General features: G+C 31.7%; 3 protein-coding genes across 3 annotated transcripts; 1 reads left to right on the top strand and 2 right to left on the bottom strand.

Annotated features, from left to right (window-relative positions):
- The first annotated feature begins 1,119 nt into the window (after positions 1-1,119).
- On the top strand, positions 1,120-2,318 carry LOC116348913 (protein takeout-like). Its single transcript, XM_031780119.1, has 3 exons — positions 1,120-1,272; positions 1,353-1,727; positions 1,817-2,318. Exons 1-3 carry the CDS (start codon positions 1,173-1,175, stop codon positions 2,125-2,127), a joined length of 786 nt encoding a protein of 261 aa, XP_031635979.1. The 5' UTR covers positions 1,120-1,172; the 3' UTR covers positions 2,128-2,318.
- Positions 2,319-4,537: 2,219 nt separating this feature from the next.
- Positions 4,538-11,593, bottom strand: LOC116348909 (sodium-coupled monocarboxylate transporter 1). The gene is made up of 8 exons (XM_031780116.1): positions 10,640-11,593; positions 7,196-7,343; positions 6,822-7,037; positions 6,488-6,742; positions 6,161-6,379; positions 5,706-6,090; positions 5,509-5,633; positions 4,538-5,441 (listed from the first exon to the last, which is right to left on the bottom strand). The coding sequence occupies exons 1-8, from the start codon at positions 10,851-10,853 to the stop codon at positions 5,192-5,194; spliced, it is 1,812 nt and encodes a 603-aa protein (XP_031635976.1). The 5' UTR covers positions 10,854-11,593; the 3' UTR covers positions 4,538-5,191.
- Positions 11,594-16,921: 5,328 nt separating this feature from the next.
- LOC116348914 (protein takeout-like) lies at positions 16,922-21,130 on the bottom strand. Its single transcript, XM_031780121.1, has 7 exons — positions 20,997-21,130; positions 20,194-20,315; positions 17,767-18,007; positions 17,573-17,706; positions 17,372-17,500; positions 17,283-17,297; positions 16,922-17,195 (listed from the first exon to the last, which is right to left on the bottom strand). The coding sequence occupies exons 2-7, from the start codon at positions 20,264-20,266 to the stop codon at positions 17,044-17,046; spliced, it is 744 nt and encodes a 247-aa protein (XP_031635981.1). The 5' UTR covers positions 20,267-20,315; positions 20,997-21,130; the 3' UTR covers positions 16,922-17,043.
- Between the last annotated feature and the right edge of the window lie 1,381 nt (positions 21,131-22,511).

Genomic DNA, 22,511 nt, shown 5'->3' with positions numbered 1-22,511 from the left:
AGAAAATAAAATGAAAACTGGTCATAGAAAAGTTTAGTTTTCTGCAACACATGAAGTTCTGCAATACTTGCACATACAGTGCAAGACACTAAAAATGTACAAAACTGATAATCACAAAAGTTACATACTAAACTATACTTCTTGCTAGATTAATTCAGGGCAATGTACTATTGTTTAACACACTTATATTCTAGTGGAAAATTCTAAAGAGAAATAAAAAACAAAGTTCTAATATAAGATTTACAAGTAGATAATAAAAAAAACTTCAAGGCTCCGCTCATTATTTGCAATCAAACAAAGCCGAAGCAAGAACTTTTCGAATGTTTACCATAAAATCTCGGCTATTGGCTAATCTACTACATTCTACATAGAACATGGATTAATGGTATTTCAAAGAGCAATTAATAAAAGAACTTTGAACAGAATCAAACAGCGCTGTCATTTGAAACCGATGATTTTTTTGTCCGAAACATTATTAGATTGAGTTTTAGATCGAATGAACACGAAATCTATACATAAAAAATGTCATAATTTTTGTGAACGCAAATGCGATCAATGTAGGTTTTTTCAACAGACACATCATAATATTAACAACTCAATCGAGTAGCGTCAATGCATTTCATTCAGTCAAGCTATTAAATTAATTGATAATTATTACGACTAAAAAAAATCCATTGCAATTTGCAGCATGTGTCGTTGAACTTCTTCCGATATTTCAATGACATTTACTTCATTCGTCCAGGTGATAAGTTCAACACTTAAATTTATGCTTCGTAGAACACAAATTGTACTTAAAACTGAGAATATATCATTATTGTCGGAAGATACGTGCCATTTTTCCAGAATTTGCATGCAGCAAATGATCGACATTTTTTGACATTGCATTTCGCAAACGACTGAAATGTGAACTAAACACTTTTCTCAATTTGCATTAAAGCTATTTGAAAATGTTCACGTTCACAAATTCATTTGTTATCAAAACAGTTCAAAAAGACGGAAAACAAACTGCTTCCTATTACACCGCAAAAAAAATGTTCAAACATAAAAACAACAGAATCATAAATTACAATTCAACAATTTTCGTATTGTGACACCATTAATATGATAATGAGGTGTTCAAAATTTCACATTCAGTTACCATTTGGTTGTCGATTGAATTGAAGCTCGTGAAAATGCATTTTTTAATTAGATTTTTTGCTCTATTGAGCTTCTTCATAAATTATCGTGAATTGGCTGCGGTTTCATCATCCATACCAAAAGGCCAAAATATTCGTAAGTTAATTTCAATTGCATTAAATCAGTTTTGTGTTTAACAGCCGAAAGAAAAATCATTTAATTGTGAATAATTACAGCGCAAATTCTGAAACAGTGCCAGAAAAATGATCCCAAGTTAAATGAGTGCTTGAAAAATGCCATCGAATCGGTTCGCCCAAACTTAGCTAAAGGTATTCCCGAGCTATTGATTCCAAAATGTGAGCCGTTAAAAGTTCCCGAAATTCGAATCATACAAAATGCGGGCGCCATTAGAGTTGAATCACAATACAACGATGTCATTATTCATGGTTTGTCAAATTTCACATTGCGCGATATTAATGTTGATCCCGTGTCGAAACGTTTTCGTGCCGATTTATGGTTTCCGCATCTTCAAATGACATCGAATTACATTATACAAGGCAAAGTACTTCTCATGCCGTTGGTTGGGAATGGCTTGGCAACCGGAAATTTCAGTAAGTAGCATCTGACCACAACAATTAAAATTGATCAAGAAGTTTCCAAGTTTTAATTTTTTTTTCGTGAATAATTGTTATTTTCGCAGGCGATGTCGATGCGACCATAACAATAAAAAAGAAAGACAGCTCAGATGTTGACCGTGCACATGAAAACAGTGAGAAAATTGGTGATATTAAAGTGGAATTCAATATTGGCAGCGCTTCCGTAAAATTGGATAACTTATTTAATGGCGAACCAGAAATAGGTGAAATGATGAATGGCTTTTTGAATAACAATTGGCGTGAGATCACGGCAGAAATTCGACCGGCACTAGCAGAATCAATTGAACGCATCTTATACGGTATAGCAAATCAATTGGACAAAAAGTACGGTTTAAACAATATTTTGCAAGAATAACTTCATATCAATTAGCTATAAAAGAGATAAATTTCGTGCCCAAAAAACAATGTTCGGTTTTCTCTTATATCTTGTCTCAGTAAATAAGTTAAAAATATAATACAGTGCACGTTACTCGCTAAATAAGAGTCTTAAATCTGTATATAAATAACGAATAAAATTTAAAAATGATCTAGCCTAATTAATTTTGTATCATTGTGTATTTTCAATTGAATAAATGTTGACGGAATCATTTTTCACTTCTTGAAGACATATTTTACCCTTGAATTGCTTTTGCATATGCACCAAAACGGTGGCTTTGATTCGGGTTGAAGGTGGCCGATTTATCAAGAAAATTCAATAAAATTATGATGCATATCATGTCTGTAGTACATACATTTTTCAATGAACTTGAACGGTAAGCATATATGTCGATGTGAAATGATATTGAATAATTCTTGTTGTGATTATGTTGCCGCTGAATTTGTTATTGTTGTTAAAGTCTTTTTTCCTTCACACTTTAAAAAACAAAACAACTGAGCGAAGAGAAAAAACGTGTCGTGGTTACGCAAATAGTAGGAATCGACCACAATGGAATAAATTCAAAAAAAGAAGAAAAGGAAGAATGAATGCAAAAGCAGAGAATGAAAACAATATAATAATACGCAGAGAAAGCAATAAATTGTACAATGTACATACGCTTGCAAAAAGCAAAAAAAAAACTGGAAGTAAATTTCTCAAGAGCAAGGAGAGATGACTGAATAAACAGAAAATTTCCGAACAAATTGATGGCATCACATAAGCAATTTTGAAGTGAGCGAGAAAAAACTGTTATAGTAATTATATTTTCTACTTTAAAACGTGTTCAATTGCGTTCAAAGAAAATCGGTTATCGTGTATTGTTCCAAATTCAATTTGAATTCGAATTGGTGTTTTTTTACTACTTGCCTATATTAACAACAAACCGTTGCGGTTAAATAAGTACAAGTCTCACCACTCGAATCAAATCCAATTTAATTCAAAATCATCAATTACCACCTTAGGCTAAAAAACACCGCTTTGAATGCATTAACACATTATATAATTTGTTGAAAAAAAACACACACACTTTAATTGTTCATAACGCTTTCGATCACATCACTTTAATCATTTCTGCTATGAACATAATACTTGCACTTCCTTTCCGATCCAATCTAAATCGAATCAAATGAAATTGTGCTTTAAAAATGTTCATTTTTATGAGCACACCTCAGCCAGACGTGCAGACGAATCAATGAAACTTTATGGCTATTGTATAAAATTGAATTGCACGTAGTATCTTTTACACATATGCCAACAGCGACAACATCCATACATATAAAAGACTTTCTTTTTGGTCAAACTGCGCCCAAGGTAAAATGAACACACGTGCAACAAATGATGGACAACATTTTACACGGTTCATTGGATGAAAACAATATTGAAGTACCTGTATCGAACATCATTTGATTTGAATTTCAACCGCAACACATCGATTTTTACATTTAACAAAGAAAATAATTCAATTTAATGGGAAAAAAACCAGCATGAAGTACTGAATATTTTTTTGCTCATTTGGAGTTATTAATCAATCGAACGCTCTGAATTCTGGTCGCATACTCTATCTAATTTTATTATCGAAGAAAAAATATGATGTTTTGTTAATTAATTTCATAATTGCCGGTAATGTAATGAAAAACATCATTTTTCTCTTACAATATTCATGTGTGGAGACGCCTACGATTTTTTTCCGATGCTAGATATACAAATATATACAAAGATCATCTCTTTTTCAGCGTATATTAAAACTTCAATGGTGTTAAAAATCTATCGATTATATGCGGAGCTTATCGATGTTAAATATCTGTACTTATGAAGATGTAGCAACAGTAGATCTTTCGGATGAAAACGAATGACTTTAATCTAAGACGTTCGTTTTCCGCTACGTTGACTATCACGAACTCAGAACATAACAGAATGATGTTTACATTTACCAATTTGAATGGACCAAATTAATGAAAAAATACTAAATTATTAATCAATTCTGTTTGCATATTAAATTCCATTTAAAAACACTATCTTAATTGAAGAGCATTTTTATGATGAGAAATGAGTTCCGTTTAGTTTTCTAATTAATTGTATAATTACAGGGATTGTCAAAAAAAATCAAATAATTGTTCCACGAATATTTTATGCAATTTTTATCGTCGTACAAAATGAAATCGATTGTAAGCTAGCCACTTCACTCAGTGAAGTTCACTGTGAATGGTCAAATGATTTTAAGCTTGAATCCAAAGCTCACTATGGTATAAGTGACCATTCACAATGTTTGAATTTTCGTCACAATGTTCGGTCACGTCCGTTGACAACAGTGTCAACACATTCAAGTATTTAAATGAAATAAATGTTGGGGTTATTTGTATAATTATCATTTTTTTTTATTCTTATTAAGTTTCTAATATTAAAACTCTCACAACTTAAACACTTCTTACGAACTGACTTATCGAATAGCCTGTATAAAAATAAGCATATCTCATAACAACATAACACAGTTCACGTTACTCGCTAAACAAGAGTCTTAAATCTGTATATAAATAACGAATAAAATTTAAAAATGATCTAGTCTAATTGATTTGATAATAATGCTAATTTAAGTAATAGTTTGTTTTTGATGCATGTTGAACTACCTGATTTAAGTGCATCTGACTAAATTGCCATTGAACATTGCAATTTCAATGAAAACAATATTTGGTAAATGTAATACACATTCGTAACAATATACTAAACACTATGAAACGTTCGAAACCGAAATTCATTCAAATTGAAATTTGGCCACTGAGTGTTTGTACATAATTTACTAATAGGAATTAATACTGCATTGTAATTGACAATTTTAAAATGTGAATTCCAATGCGGCGTTGAATGATGGTGTTTGTTATCCGAAGTACAGGCCGATAGAGATATACATAGATATTGAAGTAGCAGTCATAAAGCCCCTGACGCTTTTCAAATTTCAGTCCGTCTTGGGTCTTCCATTTCTTCCACTCCATTAAGTAATTGATGGCGTTTAGAGTTTTTCGCATAATTTTTCCGGAGCCGAAATTGAATTGATTATTCGATGTGGTTGTTTTTCGTTGATAACCGGCAATTCGGTTTTTGGTTTTACAAATCGTGAAACCACGGGATGTACAAGCGTTGAATCATATAAATGTGAAGTTGTGAACAAACTGACTATACAACCAACAACAACGGTGACAATGCTACCGAACACGCTGTAGTACATATAGCTCATTTTGAGGAACGATTCCACGAATGATCTATTTAAAAGAAAATGATTTAGTTACAATCAAAATTGAAAAGGAAAAACTGTATCGAAACAATTACCTTTCAACAACAATATCTTCAGCCAATGGAGCTTCATAGAAAGTCAAATTAAGGCGGCTCATACGTTCATATTCACTCATATCCCCAGCAAATAAAGATGTGTGATTGGCAGTTTTATTACAACCCTGAAAATAGTCAATTCGTTTAATTTCAATCATGTTTTGATGCACAAAAAAATTCTATTATTCAACGCATACTTCGATGGATGTTGGTAAGAATTCCGTTTTCATCATGTTATCACCCAAGTAAGAGGCAATTGACAATGCAATAATTGTGGTATGTGATGCGATCATTCCGACCGATGCACCTTTTCCATTTGCAAATGGAATCAACATAGCCAATATGAATACACCGATCAACGTACCAGATGTGGCTGCATTTACAAACATGGAAATCTCAATGACTCCCGAAAACATGGATACAACATAGGCCAATCCCATGCAAATAATGGCGTATGTTACACCAAGTGCTTTAATCGCGCACAATTGTTTGAAATCAGCAAATTTCCGGAAGACTGGCATGTGTGAAATGAAATCCTCCCAGGTAACAGTTGCCACTGAGTTAAGCGTTGATACATAAATGCTGAAAATTAAAATAAAAACATTTTTGTAAAGAGAAAAATGCAATGCATTCAGATTTTCTATGTGCATACCACAATGAACCGTTGAATAATGTGGCCATAAACAAGCCCAAGAAGCCAGGAATATAGGTTAGACGCTCCAAAATGAAGAATGGCAAAATTTCATCGGTTTTCTCGATTAATCCAGCTTTGTATGGATCGCAATTGAAGTAAGTTGCATAGATGCCCATACCGACAAGCCACGATAATGAAAACAAGAAAGTGACGAAAGGTACATTTGCCATAAGTGTGCTAAAAATATATAGAGATTTTTTTCAAAACAATTCAATTACATAAACAAAATGATCATACGACGACTTGTTTGTAATTGAAACAAGAAAATGCGAAATAAATTCTTACCGTGTGACGTCTTTTTGTGATTTCATCGACATATAACGCTGTACATTATTTTGTTGGCAACCGAGCACACTTAACGAAATGAACAATTGTCCCAACCAAGCGGACAACGTGTCGATTCTAGTTGTAATGTCACCGCTGAATGTGAAAAAGTCTAAACGACCATGTTCGCGATTGATTGTAACGGCTTTTTTCACACCACCAGCATCATATGCACCCTGTGCAATTACCCCAAATGACACAATAATCATTGTGATTCTGTTCGTTGGAAAGAGATAAATTAAATGGCATCCAAAAGAGAAAAAAAAAATACAAAAAACAAGGAAAATTCACGAACCCTTGAATAACATCAGCCGTGATGGCACTTTTAAGATTGCCGAAAATTGTGAATAGGATGCCCAAAGCTGTCATTAGCAAATATGATGCCCAGTATGGAATTCCAGCAACTGTATTGAGAGCTACACAAGGTGTGTACATTGTGATTCCCATGATAAATACATTACGTGCAATAAATGTACCCGATGCCAAGCGACGAACCAATTTACTTTTGAATCTGCAAACAAACCGTAAGAAAACAACAATATTTTACAAAACAATTGCCAAATTTTAATTCATGCAGACGCTATTTGTTTGTCATAGAATATAATAATGTCTGTATTTTTTGTGTGTGGCGTGAATTAATCATTATAATACGTTTTATTTTGTACTCACCGATAGTCAAGATATTGATAAACGCTCGTGATGCCGAGGTTGAGGTAAATTGGAACAAAAACAAAGCATACAATGGGATAGGCAGACGCCAACCCGTAAATTGTTTCCCACATGCCAACACCACGGTAAAATAATTCACTGGGGTAGCCTGAAAACGATAAGATACAAATCATTATATCAATAATACTTATGACCATATATTAAATAATTTATTCACTAATTTCCGCGTATTCAATGTGAGTAAACATTAACCTTTTTTCTGCTTAAAAGCACACTATTTTTCATTCGCAGAAAAGCATTGTTTTATATAGTGATCTAGATTTTGTTTTTATTATTTACTTTGACTGGTACCATTGAGCTTAAATACTATTGAAATAAATTATAATTGAAAAGAAAATGAGGAGTTGCTTTTGAATGTACAGTCATTATTGTATGTATCGCATTGAACCATGATGTGAAGCGACGCACATGACCAAATGTGAGTGTGTGCGTTTTTTTTTCGCGCTCACAATAAAAAATGTTCAAACACATCTCTGCCAATTATTGTTGTATTGTTTTATTTGAAATTGGCGAAAAGCTGTTTTGGAAGAATATGATTGTTCGTACCATATTCTTGAAATGCGATCACGTAAGAAAGAGAATAAAAGGCATTAAATTTAAACTCTCAAATTGACAAAAATATTTGTTTCAATCGAAATTACAGTTAAACAATTCCGGGAACTGGTGATTTCAACAGCTAAAAATACCAACTACGCACTTTTCTTACGCATCATTTATGCATATTTATGACGAATATTATTGTCGCTTTAAGTATAATGAAAGGGCACTTGATGTGAAGTCATCATATTGCTTGTATTTGTTTCAAAAAAAATTTAAATAAATTTCTGGTTTGTTTTGTTTGTATTTCCACTATAAGAAAAGTCCAGAATAATCAGAGGAATAAACATCAGTTCAAGCAACGAATTGAAGGTGAAATTAAACCGATGATAAAAACGATCCTCTTCAATTTCGTTCTCAGACGATGAAAAGTGATTCAATTTTTTTTTTATAAAATCTACAAAACACATCAATTGACTAAATAATAAAAGGTTCTCGAGTGGAAAGTTGGACGATAATTCCATGTTTAAAAAAGTCAAACAAAATTAATGAGTTTTTTTTACCGCTTGGGAGATATGACCGAAATTATGCTATCAAAATCATTTGAACGCGATCTAAATGATTTCAAATTACCTAGTAAATCGTATGGTTAAAGTGGGGTAAAACCAAATTCAGTAAAGTTATCATTTTCATGACTAAGAACAATAAAATGAATTTGTATAACCCCCAGATAAAGTATTACCATCTTTCAATTAAATTTGTAAACTCTGAAAAAATGAGCTCGTGACCGGTATGAAAAATTAGCACAAAAGAGCAAACAAAGCAAAACATAAAGCAGATTGAACGAGAAACGATAAATGTAAACAAAAGCTAAATTGGTTTTTGATTTGCGTAATGGGCTATTGATTATATATATTTTTACTTCGAGGTAAATGTTCTGGTCAGGTATCAACGCTTATCAATACAAGACTTATACTGTAGATTTTTTTTATTTGTCACGGTTTCTTTCATCGATAAGATTTTAGTGTGCTCGATCGATTGTTGTTCAATTGTTTTTCAAGTCACATGTTTCATATGATAAATATGATTTCAAAAGCGTGATTTTAATCGTTTCACGGTTACTTTCAAGTTTCAATTACTACACAAACTTAATTATCTTTTGCAAAATAAGTAGATAGATGAAGAAAAAAAAACATTATCGATGGAAAAAGTACTTGAGCTTCTTAGTGAAACGCGTGCTTCTATTTTAAGGATACGAAAACAAACGATCGCCCGTACTTTGGCACACGATTAGCAGAAATTGCTTTTATAAATTGTGTTTGCTTTGTCAAAATTATTTCGTTCATTATCTATTTGTTCGTGTGTGTGCTTTTTATTTGACGCAGTGGGCAAACATTTGCCAAACAACAAAACAACTATAGCATATCGCAACGATGAATCGTAATTATTGAGTCCACATGAGTTGAGCAAAGTGCATTTCACGATCGTTCACATTTTATTTATAAACATTCATTTGTGGCGGTATCGTCGTCATTTGATGCTATTCTGCATATAAACAGCAATTTTCTCAAATTCATCGACGATGAACGAAAGTCTGAAAAACTCTGCAAGAGTGAACCACTTCAATATGGAAAATTTCCTTGAAACAATTGACATGAATTATCTGACATTAAATCACAAAAAAAAAAGCTTAAATTTGAAGTAAATAATTTGTTATCTGTCTGCCGTAACAACAAAGTTGTTTAGACGAATTTGTTTTCGTTCATAGACTCCACGTTATTTAAGTAATTTTATTTTCTATATTACAATTTATAACTGACCATGACCAATACTTCTACGGAAGAGAGAAATATAGACCAATGACATATTTTTTTTGTTGAAAATTTGATTCTGATTAGGACAAAAATTGCTGGCTATGGCTCATTGTTAGTGAGTCAATAGTTTAAGTAGTAGTTCAAATCGTTGATATACAGTCATTATTATCATTAAAACGTGATTTGATTTCATTTCTCGAAAAACACTTAATATCACAGAGTAAATATCAGATGAATCTATTTATAAATTAAGATAACTATATTATCGACGTTATCGGTTGCACATCAAGTTTGCTGTGTAATTAATTTCATCATTTTGAATCAACTTCAGAATAGAGGTATTCACGCATTGAACCGGGACCAAATGATCCGATATTGTAATTGAATCTTTGTTAGATCTTCTGATTGAATTCGATTGTGATAAGAAATCGTTCGGATATAGATTTTTTTTATCCGTTAAGACCTCTGAGCACACTCGATACCTATTGTCATATAATTTATTAAACAAAAGTTACATTGCCTGGGGAAGCACTTTATTCATTGCCGTGAAGTACTGATGTTAATCGACAGTAATTAAATAGTACAACGTCAAACAAATAAAAAAAAATAGAAACAACAAATTAATCTATTATAAATGACTCCGACAAGTCCAATCTATTTAACGATAAAGTAAACACTTACGGAAAATTCGGTTAAGATCACGGACTTATAATAAATTCAAATAATTTAAATGGTATACATATTAACAAAGTAAAGCAAAAAACTACATATTAATTCAAACGGACTAGACTGGTTTGGGTGCAATTAAATGCAAATGGTTCGTTCAGTAATAATTACATGATAATGCATAAATCGTTGACGAAAAAACGATGACTACAAATCACATGCCACAGTGTTCATTTAGTACTTATTAAGCTTGGATGGTTTTTCATTCTCAAACGTGATATATTGCTTAGTTTAAAACAAATACGTTCATTTAATTAACGCGAAAGTTTATTTTCTTTGCCTAATGATATAATTCAATTTGACTTACCTAAAAATGCCCGAACTCCCAAAGTTCCTCGAGCAATCGACAGCATCATTGCGAAAATTCCAACCTGTCCTGTTGCAAATACATAATTTGCTTTTGTGTCTGATTGATCGTTTTGCTTCTTCTTACGAATCAAACTGCCCCATAACGGAAACAGTGTTGAACCGACCAAAAAACCAAAGAAAATCAAATAATCGCAAATTGTATTCAGATCCATGATATCAAATCATAAAATCGTTTTTAGTTAAATTTAAAAATTTAATGTCAATTTCACTCGGTCACACGATTCAGTTCACTTAATTGTGGCACACGAAATTTACAGAAATATTTCTTTTTACACTTTTTCTTTTTCTTAACGATTGGCAACGCAATTAATCGAATGCTATGAATTTCTCTTTGTTTGTGCGTATTGGATGATTTTTTGGATTTAATTGGATTATTGTACTTCGTTGTGGACAACGTTTTGGCAATGTTTCAATAAAAACGGTTCAAATTAAAAGTTCAGATCTTTTTCGGGGAAAAAAAATTGTATTCACATCAACAGCACGCGATGCGACTGCCACCTCTGTATGACTTGAACGCCAGATAAACACTGAATATTAATTTAAAAAAAAAATAAGGTTCGATTCTAAAAGGAGACTCTCCGAACAACAACGGCGTTTTTTGTGTATTTTTCCTCCTCCTCTTCTTCTTTTTTGAAGTTTTTTCTTCTTAATAATGAATTCCTTTGCTGTATTATTTAACTTATTGAAATATTTTATTTTTCTTTTCTTTCTTTGACGGTGGACGCGAGTTCTTTTTATCGTTTCAATCCACACACAGAAAAGCTACGGGTGCTCGTTGCGAGTACTGAATTGAAATTGAATTTCGGCTTTGTCGTGAAGAGCAACAAACGGATCTGTCAAGACAAAATGTGTCGTTACGAATTTACTTCTCGTTGTGATAATAAGCGCAAAGCGAGCACCGGTTTTTATAGGCAAAATTAAATGTAATTTTTTTTTAGCAAAACAGACGTGCGCTCACGCACACACAATAAAAAATGATGCGCGCGCATGATTCAGCTTATCAGACGTACGTGTGGAAATATGACTGTCGGGGTGATGAAAACGACAATAACGACGACGACGACAATGACAAACAATGAATTTAATACATCGATCAACTCTTCTAAATTGTATCTAAAGTAAAGTGTCATAAATTGTTCGGTGTTTGTCTGCGCTTAGCTCTAAGCTTTGCTCTGTAAGTAACCACTCGTGTTTGGTCTCATGTATCATCACCAATAGCTGCTGTGTTGAGTAAATAGTCAGTTAAAGTGATACATATATAATGAAAACAGGTGAGAAAGAAGTTAATTTTACTCTTATTTTAATTAGAGAAAATGTTTCTGTTTAAACGTGTGACAATACATGGAACTATAGTTACTATACTATATAAAAACGGCCGTATTCATTGCCACATGCGGATTTTTTTCTTCATAGAATGACAAGAATATCGAGAATATGACGTCTAACATATGTTTTTAAAGTGGTTGCTTTTTCTTATCGATTTTAACTTGATTTATATCGTATCTAAATGCCGTGGCGCTTTTCATGTCAGTATGGTCAGATTCATCGATTCATTCGAAATCAAATGAAAAAAAAAAATGAAAAATCCAAGGTCTATAATGTTAAAGAGATAGAGTAACGACGAAGTATAGGAAATAACTTAGACATGCTTAAATCAATTCAAAACAGAAACAGCAGATCCTGATCAAAAATATCTTGTCTATAAGAAAATACTGCGCGACTATAAAACATTTTGGGACCTATGCCAGCATCACATTCATTTTTTTTTCACTGTCAATTCGTTGGCCTGGCAATATCACGTGTTTTTAAAATGAACGACAACGACGTCAGCTGGCTATATTATAGGAAATGTACGGCATTGATATACAATTTTTCCTTTGCATGTTTTTTCAGAAAAGATTTCCACAGCCGCATTTTAAATCGGCAGAGAAACAGTCATGCGAGTGAGCATTCTGCTGTATTGAAGAAAAAAAAATCGGGAAATTCGTTTTAGTTGATGTTGTTGCTTTAGCCGTTTATATCTGTTTATACAAACGCGTGTAGTATTTTTTGACTATCATAAAACTGTGAAGTAGGCAGATTGCAGTGAAATCATTTCACTATCATAAGTTTGTTGCCATAGATAAATTTAATACTACGCAATGATCACTATCATAAGAGACTGTAAGTACGTCAAACCATTGTCATTGTCAATTGTAGTGTTATTAATTTGAACACTTGTTTATGTTTACCTAAATTATTTGCTCTCGTTCTTTGCTTCTCTTCTCCGAAAATTATTTATTTCAAATTTTGTGTTTAGTTATGATTATGTAATGAGATATGTGTTTTCGATCAACATTTGCAGCATATTTGTTGATAATTTTTCTATAAAAATAGCATATAAGCATTTTGAGAGTTTTTGCATGGCACGAAAATAAATTTGAATCATACACGAGTGTATGTTCGGGACATGTAAACGACCATTTATATTCTAAAAACAGTGTCGTATCCTCTTACATTATAAGACTATATTGTATATTGTGAATGTACGTATAGATTTACAAATGCGATTTTTTTTAGTTCATGTACCAAGTGCCAGTTGTTTTACCACTTTACTTTGTCTGGACTAACGAAATCGACCAGCAAGAATGACTTTTTCAAAATTCTTCAATCCCTATATCAATTCTGGTTTTTATCATGTACAAAATCAGAGATCCTCATCAGCATTACTATGAAAATTTACAACAAATACAGAAATATAGTTGTCGCCACGTTACGCGTCGTTGTTATGCTATATGATTATTTGTTTTTTACACTGTCGATCGAATATGTTGCCAACAAAATAAAAATCACCAGAAAAAAATGTAAAACCAACCAAAAAGATGTCACCGTAATGAACGTGAACGACATATACATTGTGCGAATATCGATTTCCATATGCAAATTAGTGAGTGTGTGTACATTGTACACATTTTTTTGTATGGGATTTGTGGAACGTGTTTTTTAAAATTCGTTTCCCGATTACTGATTTCTTTTTTCTCATATTATCTTATCGTATTTTTCTCTCTCTTTCGCTCTTATTTACGGTAAAACATTAAGAGTTGTAGTGATAAAATAAAATAACGAGATGTGCCGGCCTGTTTCAGACTCAGTTCTAAGTTGTTGTACTGACTTTAAAATAAATCGGAACCATATACTCGAATGTTTAAACATTCCAACAAAGGTAACTCAATGACCTTCTGCATGATTCACGGAAAAGTTACGCACAGAATTCCAAACTGGATTTTCGCTTTTCACGTATAGCATGCGGCAATTGTATTGTGATCAGTAAAATAAAATTGCATAACTTTTCTTTGACAAGCAAAAATGCGTGAAATTTATAGAATTTTCATTCAATTTCCGGGAATTGGTAAAAATGTCAGAATTTGTATGCAGATCTTACATGGAATGATCGGTTTTTGGAATATAAAGTTGATCATTTGAATCGATTTCAAGTAAATTGATCCAATGACCGAATCATTTAACCGCTTTGCAATCATATAACCAGTTTCCGTGGTTGGTCGCTACTAGCGAAAGGCGAATAAACTCAAATGTGTTGTAAACAATTGAATAATATGTGAATTTAAATAAAAAATGATTCGTTTCCTTCATTTAAAAAAAAAAATACAATTTTTAGTGACGTTGATTTGATGGCCTTTTGTAAATCGCAGTAAAAACGAATGCAACCAACAAAATTGTATATTTTTTTTGGCTTAAGACCAAATTGAGAACTTATTTCACGCGAAAATTGGTCTCAACAAAATTTCTACTAACCGATGATAACAGATAAACGAAATACCTTTATTTACATTTACTCTCTCAACTCTATTCGCAATATTCGTTTAGTTTGACTCACGCAATTTGTAAGAAACCAAATTTCAAATGTAAATTGATCGAATTGTTAGCTTTAAATGAGTTGAGTTGTTCGGGGGAATTTTCCTTGAGCTGGATACACATTTCGGTACCTTTCTCAATAAAAATCAATAGCATTTGTGAGATGATATAATGAACTTAATGACGTCTTTCTTTTGCAAATTATCGACATGGTTATATATATTTATTTCATATCTGTTTTATGGTATTTATGACGACACGAACGATAAAATGAATTGAAAAATTCTGATTAATTTAATCTAGATAAGTCAGGTCAAATAATGCATGTGTCTCATTCATAATATGAATGATTAAATGCAAACAGTATAAGAACAAACAAAGTCTGATAATTATCAGAAAAATGAATGAGTGTGTTGCACTCGATTGTCACCAGATGTTGTCTATGCACATATGGCTTTGATGAGTCTCGATCAGCACAATTCAGTCTTAATTAAACCATATAAGAAAATGTAATACCGTTCTATGAAGCTTTTTTTCTTTTATTTAATTGTCATGGCGAAGAGCTCAATTCGGGGGCTAAAATACCCTCGTGTTCGTCAGTAGACTGTCTCAAGGCAAATGTTGTTATTCAAAATATACGCATTGCACATTTCACTGGAACATTCCCATCGTATTTCATTTACGTAACTCTACACGTGTACGTTTTGCTACGCACTTTTTTCGACGGCTTCACATTTGTTTATCATCTACTTTGTTGATTATTTATTCAGTCCTTTTTTACTGGATGCCGTTTTACCAGATTTGCGGGCGCCAGAATGAGTTCGTTGTTATGGCGCCAGATACTGGTTTACGTTTTTCTTGCAATTTTTCAATTATTCATTTTGTCATTAGAAGACATAAAAAAAAGTCATGTGACTCTTATGTACCTTCGTTATATTATGAATTTCATCCAGGTTCGTCGCTATATCGAACGGAAAGCAAATAGATTTCGTCTCTTAAATTAAGAGTCTTAATTGAGTTCCTTAATGATCACTTTATTACGCTTTGCTCCATTTGTCAAAAAGTTATTTAGGGTTTTAAATGTTTAAATCGGTTTAAATCGTACTTAAATGAAACAATTGAACCATAAAATTTCTTGACGTTTCAAATAATAACATTTGGATGGAATATTCCACTGTTTTCATTTGAAATTGGTTAAGGCTTAATTGCTGTGTTTAGATTCAGCGCACTTTTTTTTACCCAACCTACCATTATATTAGATAAACTCATATCCTCATAACTGATTTATGTGCCAGAGAAGATAAGTGTGCTAATTTTTTACGACATTGCGGATTATTATTGTTTTTACTATGATCCAAGAATGATGTAAAAATTCTCAATTTTTCGGCAATTGTCTATAACTACCGTAATTATCCATTTTGACAGACGTCATAAGTTTATAGCATCGTCTTTTATGTCAATCGCACATTAATTGCCGCTCACCGACAGATATTTCCTCATTTATTATTGATTAAACAAATAGTAGATGTTCACGCGACGCAAAAAGATATCAGCTGTTGTTGAAATGACTTTTTCCACAGCCACGTGCAACCATCACTCAATTTTTTTTTCACCAATTTCGATAAGCATGAGAATATGATTTATCTGAATTATCTTCACAAGCTCTCCTTCTCTTTTTTCTTGAAAGATGATATGATTCCATTGCAGTAAACTTTAATCAAAGTCTTTTTTTATTTTCATCTAAAAATGTATGACATTTGTGATAATCAGCGTTTTAATGGCGCTCGCGAGTGTAATTGCAGCTTTTCTTTTGAAAGGATTACGATTAGATTTCAATTGTCGGCAACAAATACATTTGAAATCATAATGAAAGTCATAATAAGCTTATCAAAATTGATATAAAAAAAAATGAAAGATGTAGTATTTATGCTTGTCATAAATGAAAATCTGTTGTAAATTAAAGATTGTTGGTTGGTTTGCCAAATATTTTTCATTTTTCTAGATCGAATCGGTTTTTGTCGCATTATTGTTGTTTACCTTGTGCTCTTTGATTTTTTTTATATACCAACAATGACTATGTGCAAATATTCTGATAAGGTAATTTAAATATTTGCTCAAGTAAAAACAACATAATAGAGCGCAATTATTTTTCCACCTGGAATGAATGAACATGATTAAATCAACGTATGCCACTGAGATGAACGCTCAAAATGTCACGTTTTACGAGCGATTCGTGAATCACTGACGAGGAATTTTTTTTAACAACATGCTTTTATGTTTTTGTTTATTTCAGGTCAACATTATCGCTTGGTTTTATATTTGATAATCTATTTCCTAATTTGAGATAAGTAAAAGTGTGTTTTAGAACTGCGATTATTTTCCAAAGTATTTTCTCCAGCAGATTTATTATATTTGCATAAATCGATTTGATGTGACAAAAAAAAAATACCAAAAAATAAAGATCATTACAAAATATACTCAGTATTTTTCTTATTTTGGGAAAATTTGGTTATATGTGAAATTGGAGAGGATTTTTGTAGATATACTTTTCAATAGGCGTTGAAGTGATTTTTCAACTAATGGAATGATATCTTTGCTAACAGCATCAAAGTTTTCATTTATGGCTCCATTTACGGCATCACCTGTATCGAAAAAATTATTATGGAAAATTAATACTCGAGGGCAAAATTCCTAAAAAGGAAATAGATTAACGAAAAATGAAGTCTCACCAAGTGCTTTGTCACCTAAAAATGTAGAAATAATTTTTTTTAAATATATTTTTCACAATAAATGTGTAATAATTTTGTATATATTTTACCATTAAACAAGTTGAAAAGTTTCAATTTTCCTTTGCCCACTTTGATTTTAATGAGAAACTTATTGATTTGAACTAAATCGCTGTTTTCTTTGCGTGCAAATTGCAGGCGCACACTTCCAGTACAATCAGCTACATTTCGAAAATAATTCCTTTTTTTAGACATTTTTCTATTGAAATTGCAATTCATTAAAAATAACTTACTAAAATTTCCAACAAATGGACCCGAACCGCGTATCGGAAGGAGCAAAATTTGGCCACTTACATCGTAAGTACCGTCAACCTCAAGTTTTGGGAAGAATACTTCAACATTGTACGTCTTCCCATATTCTTTAACTCTGAAAATAAAAAGAATTTTTTTTTTGAATGAGCAATGACTTAAAAAACGTAAATCTTACTCCAAGCCTCTGATTTTGAAATTTGAGGCGCCAAAAGCCCGAATATTTTTAGCGGAGATGTGTAAACCATTGGACCGCGTACTTTCTGCTACTAATAAGTTTCCAACATCCATTGGTTCTATACTCGGAATATCCAAGCTTGGTATCCCATTCACAAGTGAAGGTCGGAGGCTCTCAATACTACTAGCTATACAACCATTTATATTTGGATCGCTCTCATGACAAATATGCAAAAAATCCGCTATATAAATCAGAAAAATTATATGAATTAAAAAAAAAAGTATAATTTGGAAATGAGATGTTTATTCAATGTGTTTAAAATTATTATTTTGAAGAACGGAGACAAAACCTGATTGTTTTAAAAAAAAGCAATTATAAAATGCTTCTTTTCCTTTGCAATTCCAGTCGTTTAGATTCGATATTTGTCAAGAGCTTTGATGTGTACATTGTACATTCGATGTTGATTCCAATATAAATATTAATTAAAATATTAGGCGATCGATTGAATTTACGATAATTTTTTGCGAGCAATTTACAAAAAAATATCGAACTAGCTATTTACGCGATTCATTTTATGAGACAATCTAACGTTTAAAACGTTTTTCTATTTGTGTAATTACTAGACATATATTGCGTGCATTCATCATTTAACGGCGGCGAAGCGACAAAACAATTGAACTTAGACGTTTTTACATAAATTATTGAGTGCGTGTGTGCCGAAACAAGTAAAAATGACAAAATGACCTTGATAAAGAATGCAATTGGTTTTCTTTCTTGCATCAAGTCGCTAATTATTCGCAAAAAAATGGTACTGAATGAAAAGTACCAATATCAAAACCGGTGCATTGAATTTCGATATATGTCTCTATATTGACTGGACACTGCTTTGTCACACATTGCCGTTAGGCGTTTGATTTTTTCTTTTGAATAGAAAAAAAATGATTTTGTGTGTCAAGTGAGTTCAACAGGTGGCAACATTTTTGTTGTAATGATTTTGAACTCAGAACTTTTTATCTGCGTAAACTAGTCTAAATTGCGTCACCAAGTTCTTTTTTTGTTTTGTTTTCATTGCATTCTATAAAAGTCACCGCAATTTACACAGAAAACATCTGTTGAAATCTTTCCTCTCCATTGATAAGATTTGCTCAGAAAACATCGGAAATAATAAATTAACAACAGCCTGGTTGACGTGGGTCTTGTTTATCATCACAACCAAAATACGAACAGATGTATTAACCGCATAGATATCATTTGCGTATTGTTTTAAGGTCGGTGATATTTTTAAATTTAATATCGAACCATTTCCCTATGAATGAAACTTGACATTCAACTTCACAGTACGTGTAAAAAAGCTTCTGAAGATGCTTTTACACACTTAATGACTGTTGAAAGGCTTAGGCATTTAACAAACCTGATATCATTTTTATTACGTTTGAATAAAAATAACTAAATTCTTTTCAAAAACCGGACCCTCTTGAAAGTTCAAACGATATTTTAACGGATGTTACCATAAATACCCAATTTCACTTTTATTTACTTCTGACGTCATTTACCCCTTTCCAGTTTCCTTTAGAAGAAGAACCGTTGATAAATAACGAATAAATATTGAAAATAGCACTAATGGTTCATAAATTAAAATATGTTTCAAACAGACGAATATTTATCAATTTACCGATATTTTTAGCTGTTTTTTTTTAAAAACATTTATCCAAATTAGTCATTTACTTTATTTCAAGCGACACGAATTCTTAAATTGTTTTTTGTGTCATCGGTGTGACTTGAAAGTCACTTTGGCGCTTCATATTTGTAAATATTTTACGTTCAAATGTTGATAATTTATTTCGTGTTTTTTGGATGGTGTGAATTGAAACGAAAATGAAACCAAAGTTCCAAACAAAACGAATTATAAATATTATGACGGCGGCGTTTGCACTTTGCTTGCAGGATAAAGTAGTTTTTTTTCTGTTTACTTTTTATACAAAAAATCCAAAGTTGAAACAAAATATTAATAATATTAAGTTTACATATGTTTCTTATTTGTCGGAATAAAAATAGATTTTTATATCATAATAAATCGGAAGATTTGATACTTTTTGAACCGGGGATATCTCGTTCAAAAGCATACAATGATTTTTGGATAGATTCGTAAGATCTCCGCAAGATCCGGATCCAAACGTGCGTACGTAGCCGCATGATCCAAAAATCATATCCTATCCAAAAATCATTGTAGGCTCAAAAGTCAAACGTTCATAAGAACTAAAGAGTGAGTAACACATAGATAAAGTAAAGATGAGCTAAAGAAAAATCGTATTTAGCAAGTTTCAAACATCTTTTATACTGAATTTTCCAATAAAAAAGAAATTCCGAAATTGTATTAAATTAGATATTATTCTTCTTGAAATTTATTAAAGTATATCAAAAACTTACGTATCGGACGTTCTGCTATGCACAAGGTAAATAGGCCTAATCCCAGTGTCACGTACAAAAAATTAGACAACATTTTCTTAATTTAATTCGGCTGCTTTTGAATAATTCTTCTACTGATTCTTCTATAAAATAGACAATAAACAGGTAAATGAGCAAATAAATGTGTCTTTTTTGCCTAAAACTATATAAATGCGTTTTCAGTACCGTTCAATTAAAATTCACAACCTAATAATCAGACCATTAAAGAATATTAACTTTAAAGCCGATTCTTAACAAAAGTGCAGTTATTTGAAAATAGAGAAAAAAAAACTTCGGAGCAAAATTTGCTCAGCAAATAAGGTAAAAAAATAGTCTGGAGGTCGCATCGAAATTCAATATGTGAATTTAGCACGATTCACTTGGTTTTGGAATTAATTAGCAGATTATCTTCACTTTTGTTTAACATGACGTTTTTGTTATTTTACTCCAGAAACCGGAATATAACATTATAAGTGTGTTCATAATTGAATTTAAAATATGATAAATTCCCCACAAAATAAATTTCCAGAATTTTGCTACGTAAATTCAAGCGGAAGTAATGCAATTACTAAAGAAATAGAAAGTAGATTGATTTTTTCGTATTTTTTATGAATAAAAGACAAATTTTTAAACAAATCTCAACAGCCTCAAGTTGTTTGGACAAACAGTTTGACTTCCATATCTTTAATCATTAAAAAATATGTTACCTTTATAATTTATTTATTTAGTTCTTGCATTTCAATATTTTTCGTTTAATATAGTAAGAATCAATATTAAATCTTTACCGTTTATAAAAAAAAACTTCGATTAAACTTCACAACTGAACATTGACACAGAAAATAATTCCAATGGCAAATTGATTCTTCTGAAATAAAACCAAAATCAGCACTAAGATTGAATCGATGAAGTCAAGAATAACTGTTGAACGAGACTGAATTCAAATTCTGAAAGACATATCACTTTTATAGTAATTCAAGGACGTCCGAACATTATTTTGTATATATGACATTTTTCTTTCTCTCCTTCTCATTTATTCGCATCATTCGGTTGCTCTCGTGTAGCTTTGATTTTGATGTCAATAATATTCTGGTCTGGTTGGACTGTGCTAATCGCCGCTATAAAATATCAAAAGCCATAAGTAATGGTATATAGTTTGACATGTTGAACGAGACTGTTGTCGGTGTTTATGTTTTTGTTTTTCTCATTCTTATTTTTCATGTGTAATTTTCGCTAAAAAATTTGTTCTGCATTTGTACGGTTTTTTCCATCAAATTGAGATCATAAATGACGATAGATTTCTACAGAAAGAGATAAGCTGGCTATTATACCAAACGATGTTTAGATTTGATTTATATTTTGATCGCATCGCAGGTGAAAGACAGCAAGCATACATAACAATTGGTATTACTTCATTATAATAAAATACAATGAGTGTATCATGTTTAATCAAACTGGTTCAATTTCAATTAATACTTATTTCCTATGATCTTTAGAAATGTGCATAAATTGATGTTATTTTTGAGTAAATTGCATTCCATTTGTATTCAAATTGCTGATCATTAGGTCTGTAATATTGTGCGTGTGATAAATTCAAATGAAATTTCTTATATGATGTTTAATTTCATTCAATTAAATATTCAAGTTCTCACTCAAAATGATCCATGCTTGTTAATGGTCTACCGGTTTCTTAGTAATTCATTCAAATGAAAATACGGCAAATGGCTAAAGAAATACAATTCGTATTATTATTTTTTTTGTTCAGAAAAATGCGATGCACGTTCACTGTTAATCAAATGTATAAAATGCCGATTTTCGCATTAATTTACAGCGCGGAGAAAAATGAAGTAGCCAACGGGATCAAGATTTATTTGAATAAATAACAACTTAAAGCATAGACTTTCTGTCTACGTTCATGTTAATTAAATTTATGAAATGCGTTCCATTTGGTTGTTTCCATTGTAATTTTGCGTTACACAAAATATCTTTGTTCTGCGTCATTTTTGACCGCTACAAGTGTTCTCTTAATTCAAAATAAATTTACTTTTTATTTGAACTTGGACATATTAAACGTGCAAGACAGAATCAACTCTCAAAAGATCGGGAAAAGATAAATGGTAAAACGTTTTTATATCTTTCTGGTCGACTCTCTTTGATTTAAAACAAGCTATTTTGATTTAAAACAAGCTATGAATATGATTCACAGTTCCTGAACAGCTTTTTTTCGAAAAAAAAAAAAAAAAACAAGAAGAATGCCCCGAGCATTACATATTTCACTGTCAGCGCTCAGCGCTCGTGATAGG

The sequence above is a fragment of the Contarinia nasturtii genome, unplaced genomic scaffold (assembly GCF_009176525.2).
Source record: "Contarinia nasturtii isolate CC-2019 unplaced genomic scaffold, AAFC_CNas_1.1 Cnas_scaffold_2678, whole genome shotgun sequence".
In the NCBI taxonomy this organism is placed as follows: domain Eukaryota; kingdom Metazoa; phylum Arthropoda; class Insecta; order Diptera; family Cecidomyiidae; genus Contarinia; species Contarinia nasturtii.
This window is presented reverse-complemented; position numbering and strand designations above follow the sequence as displayed.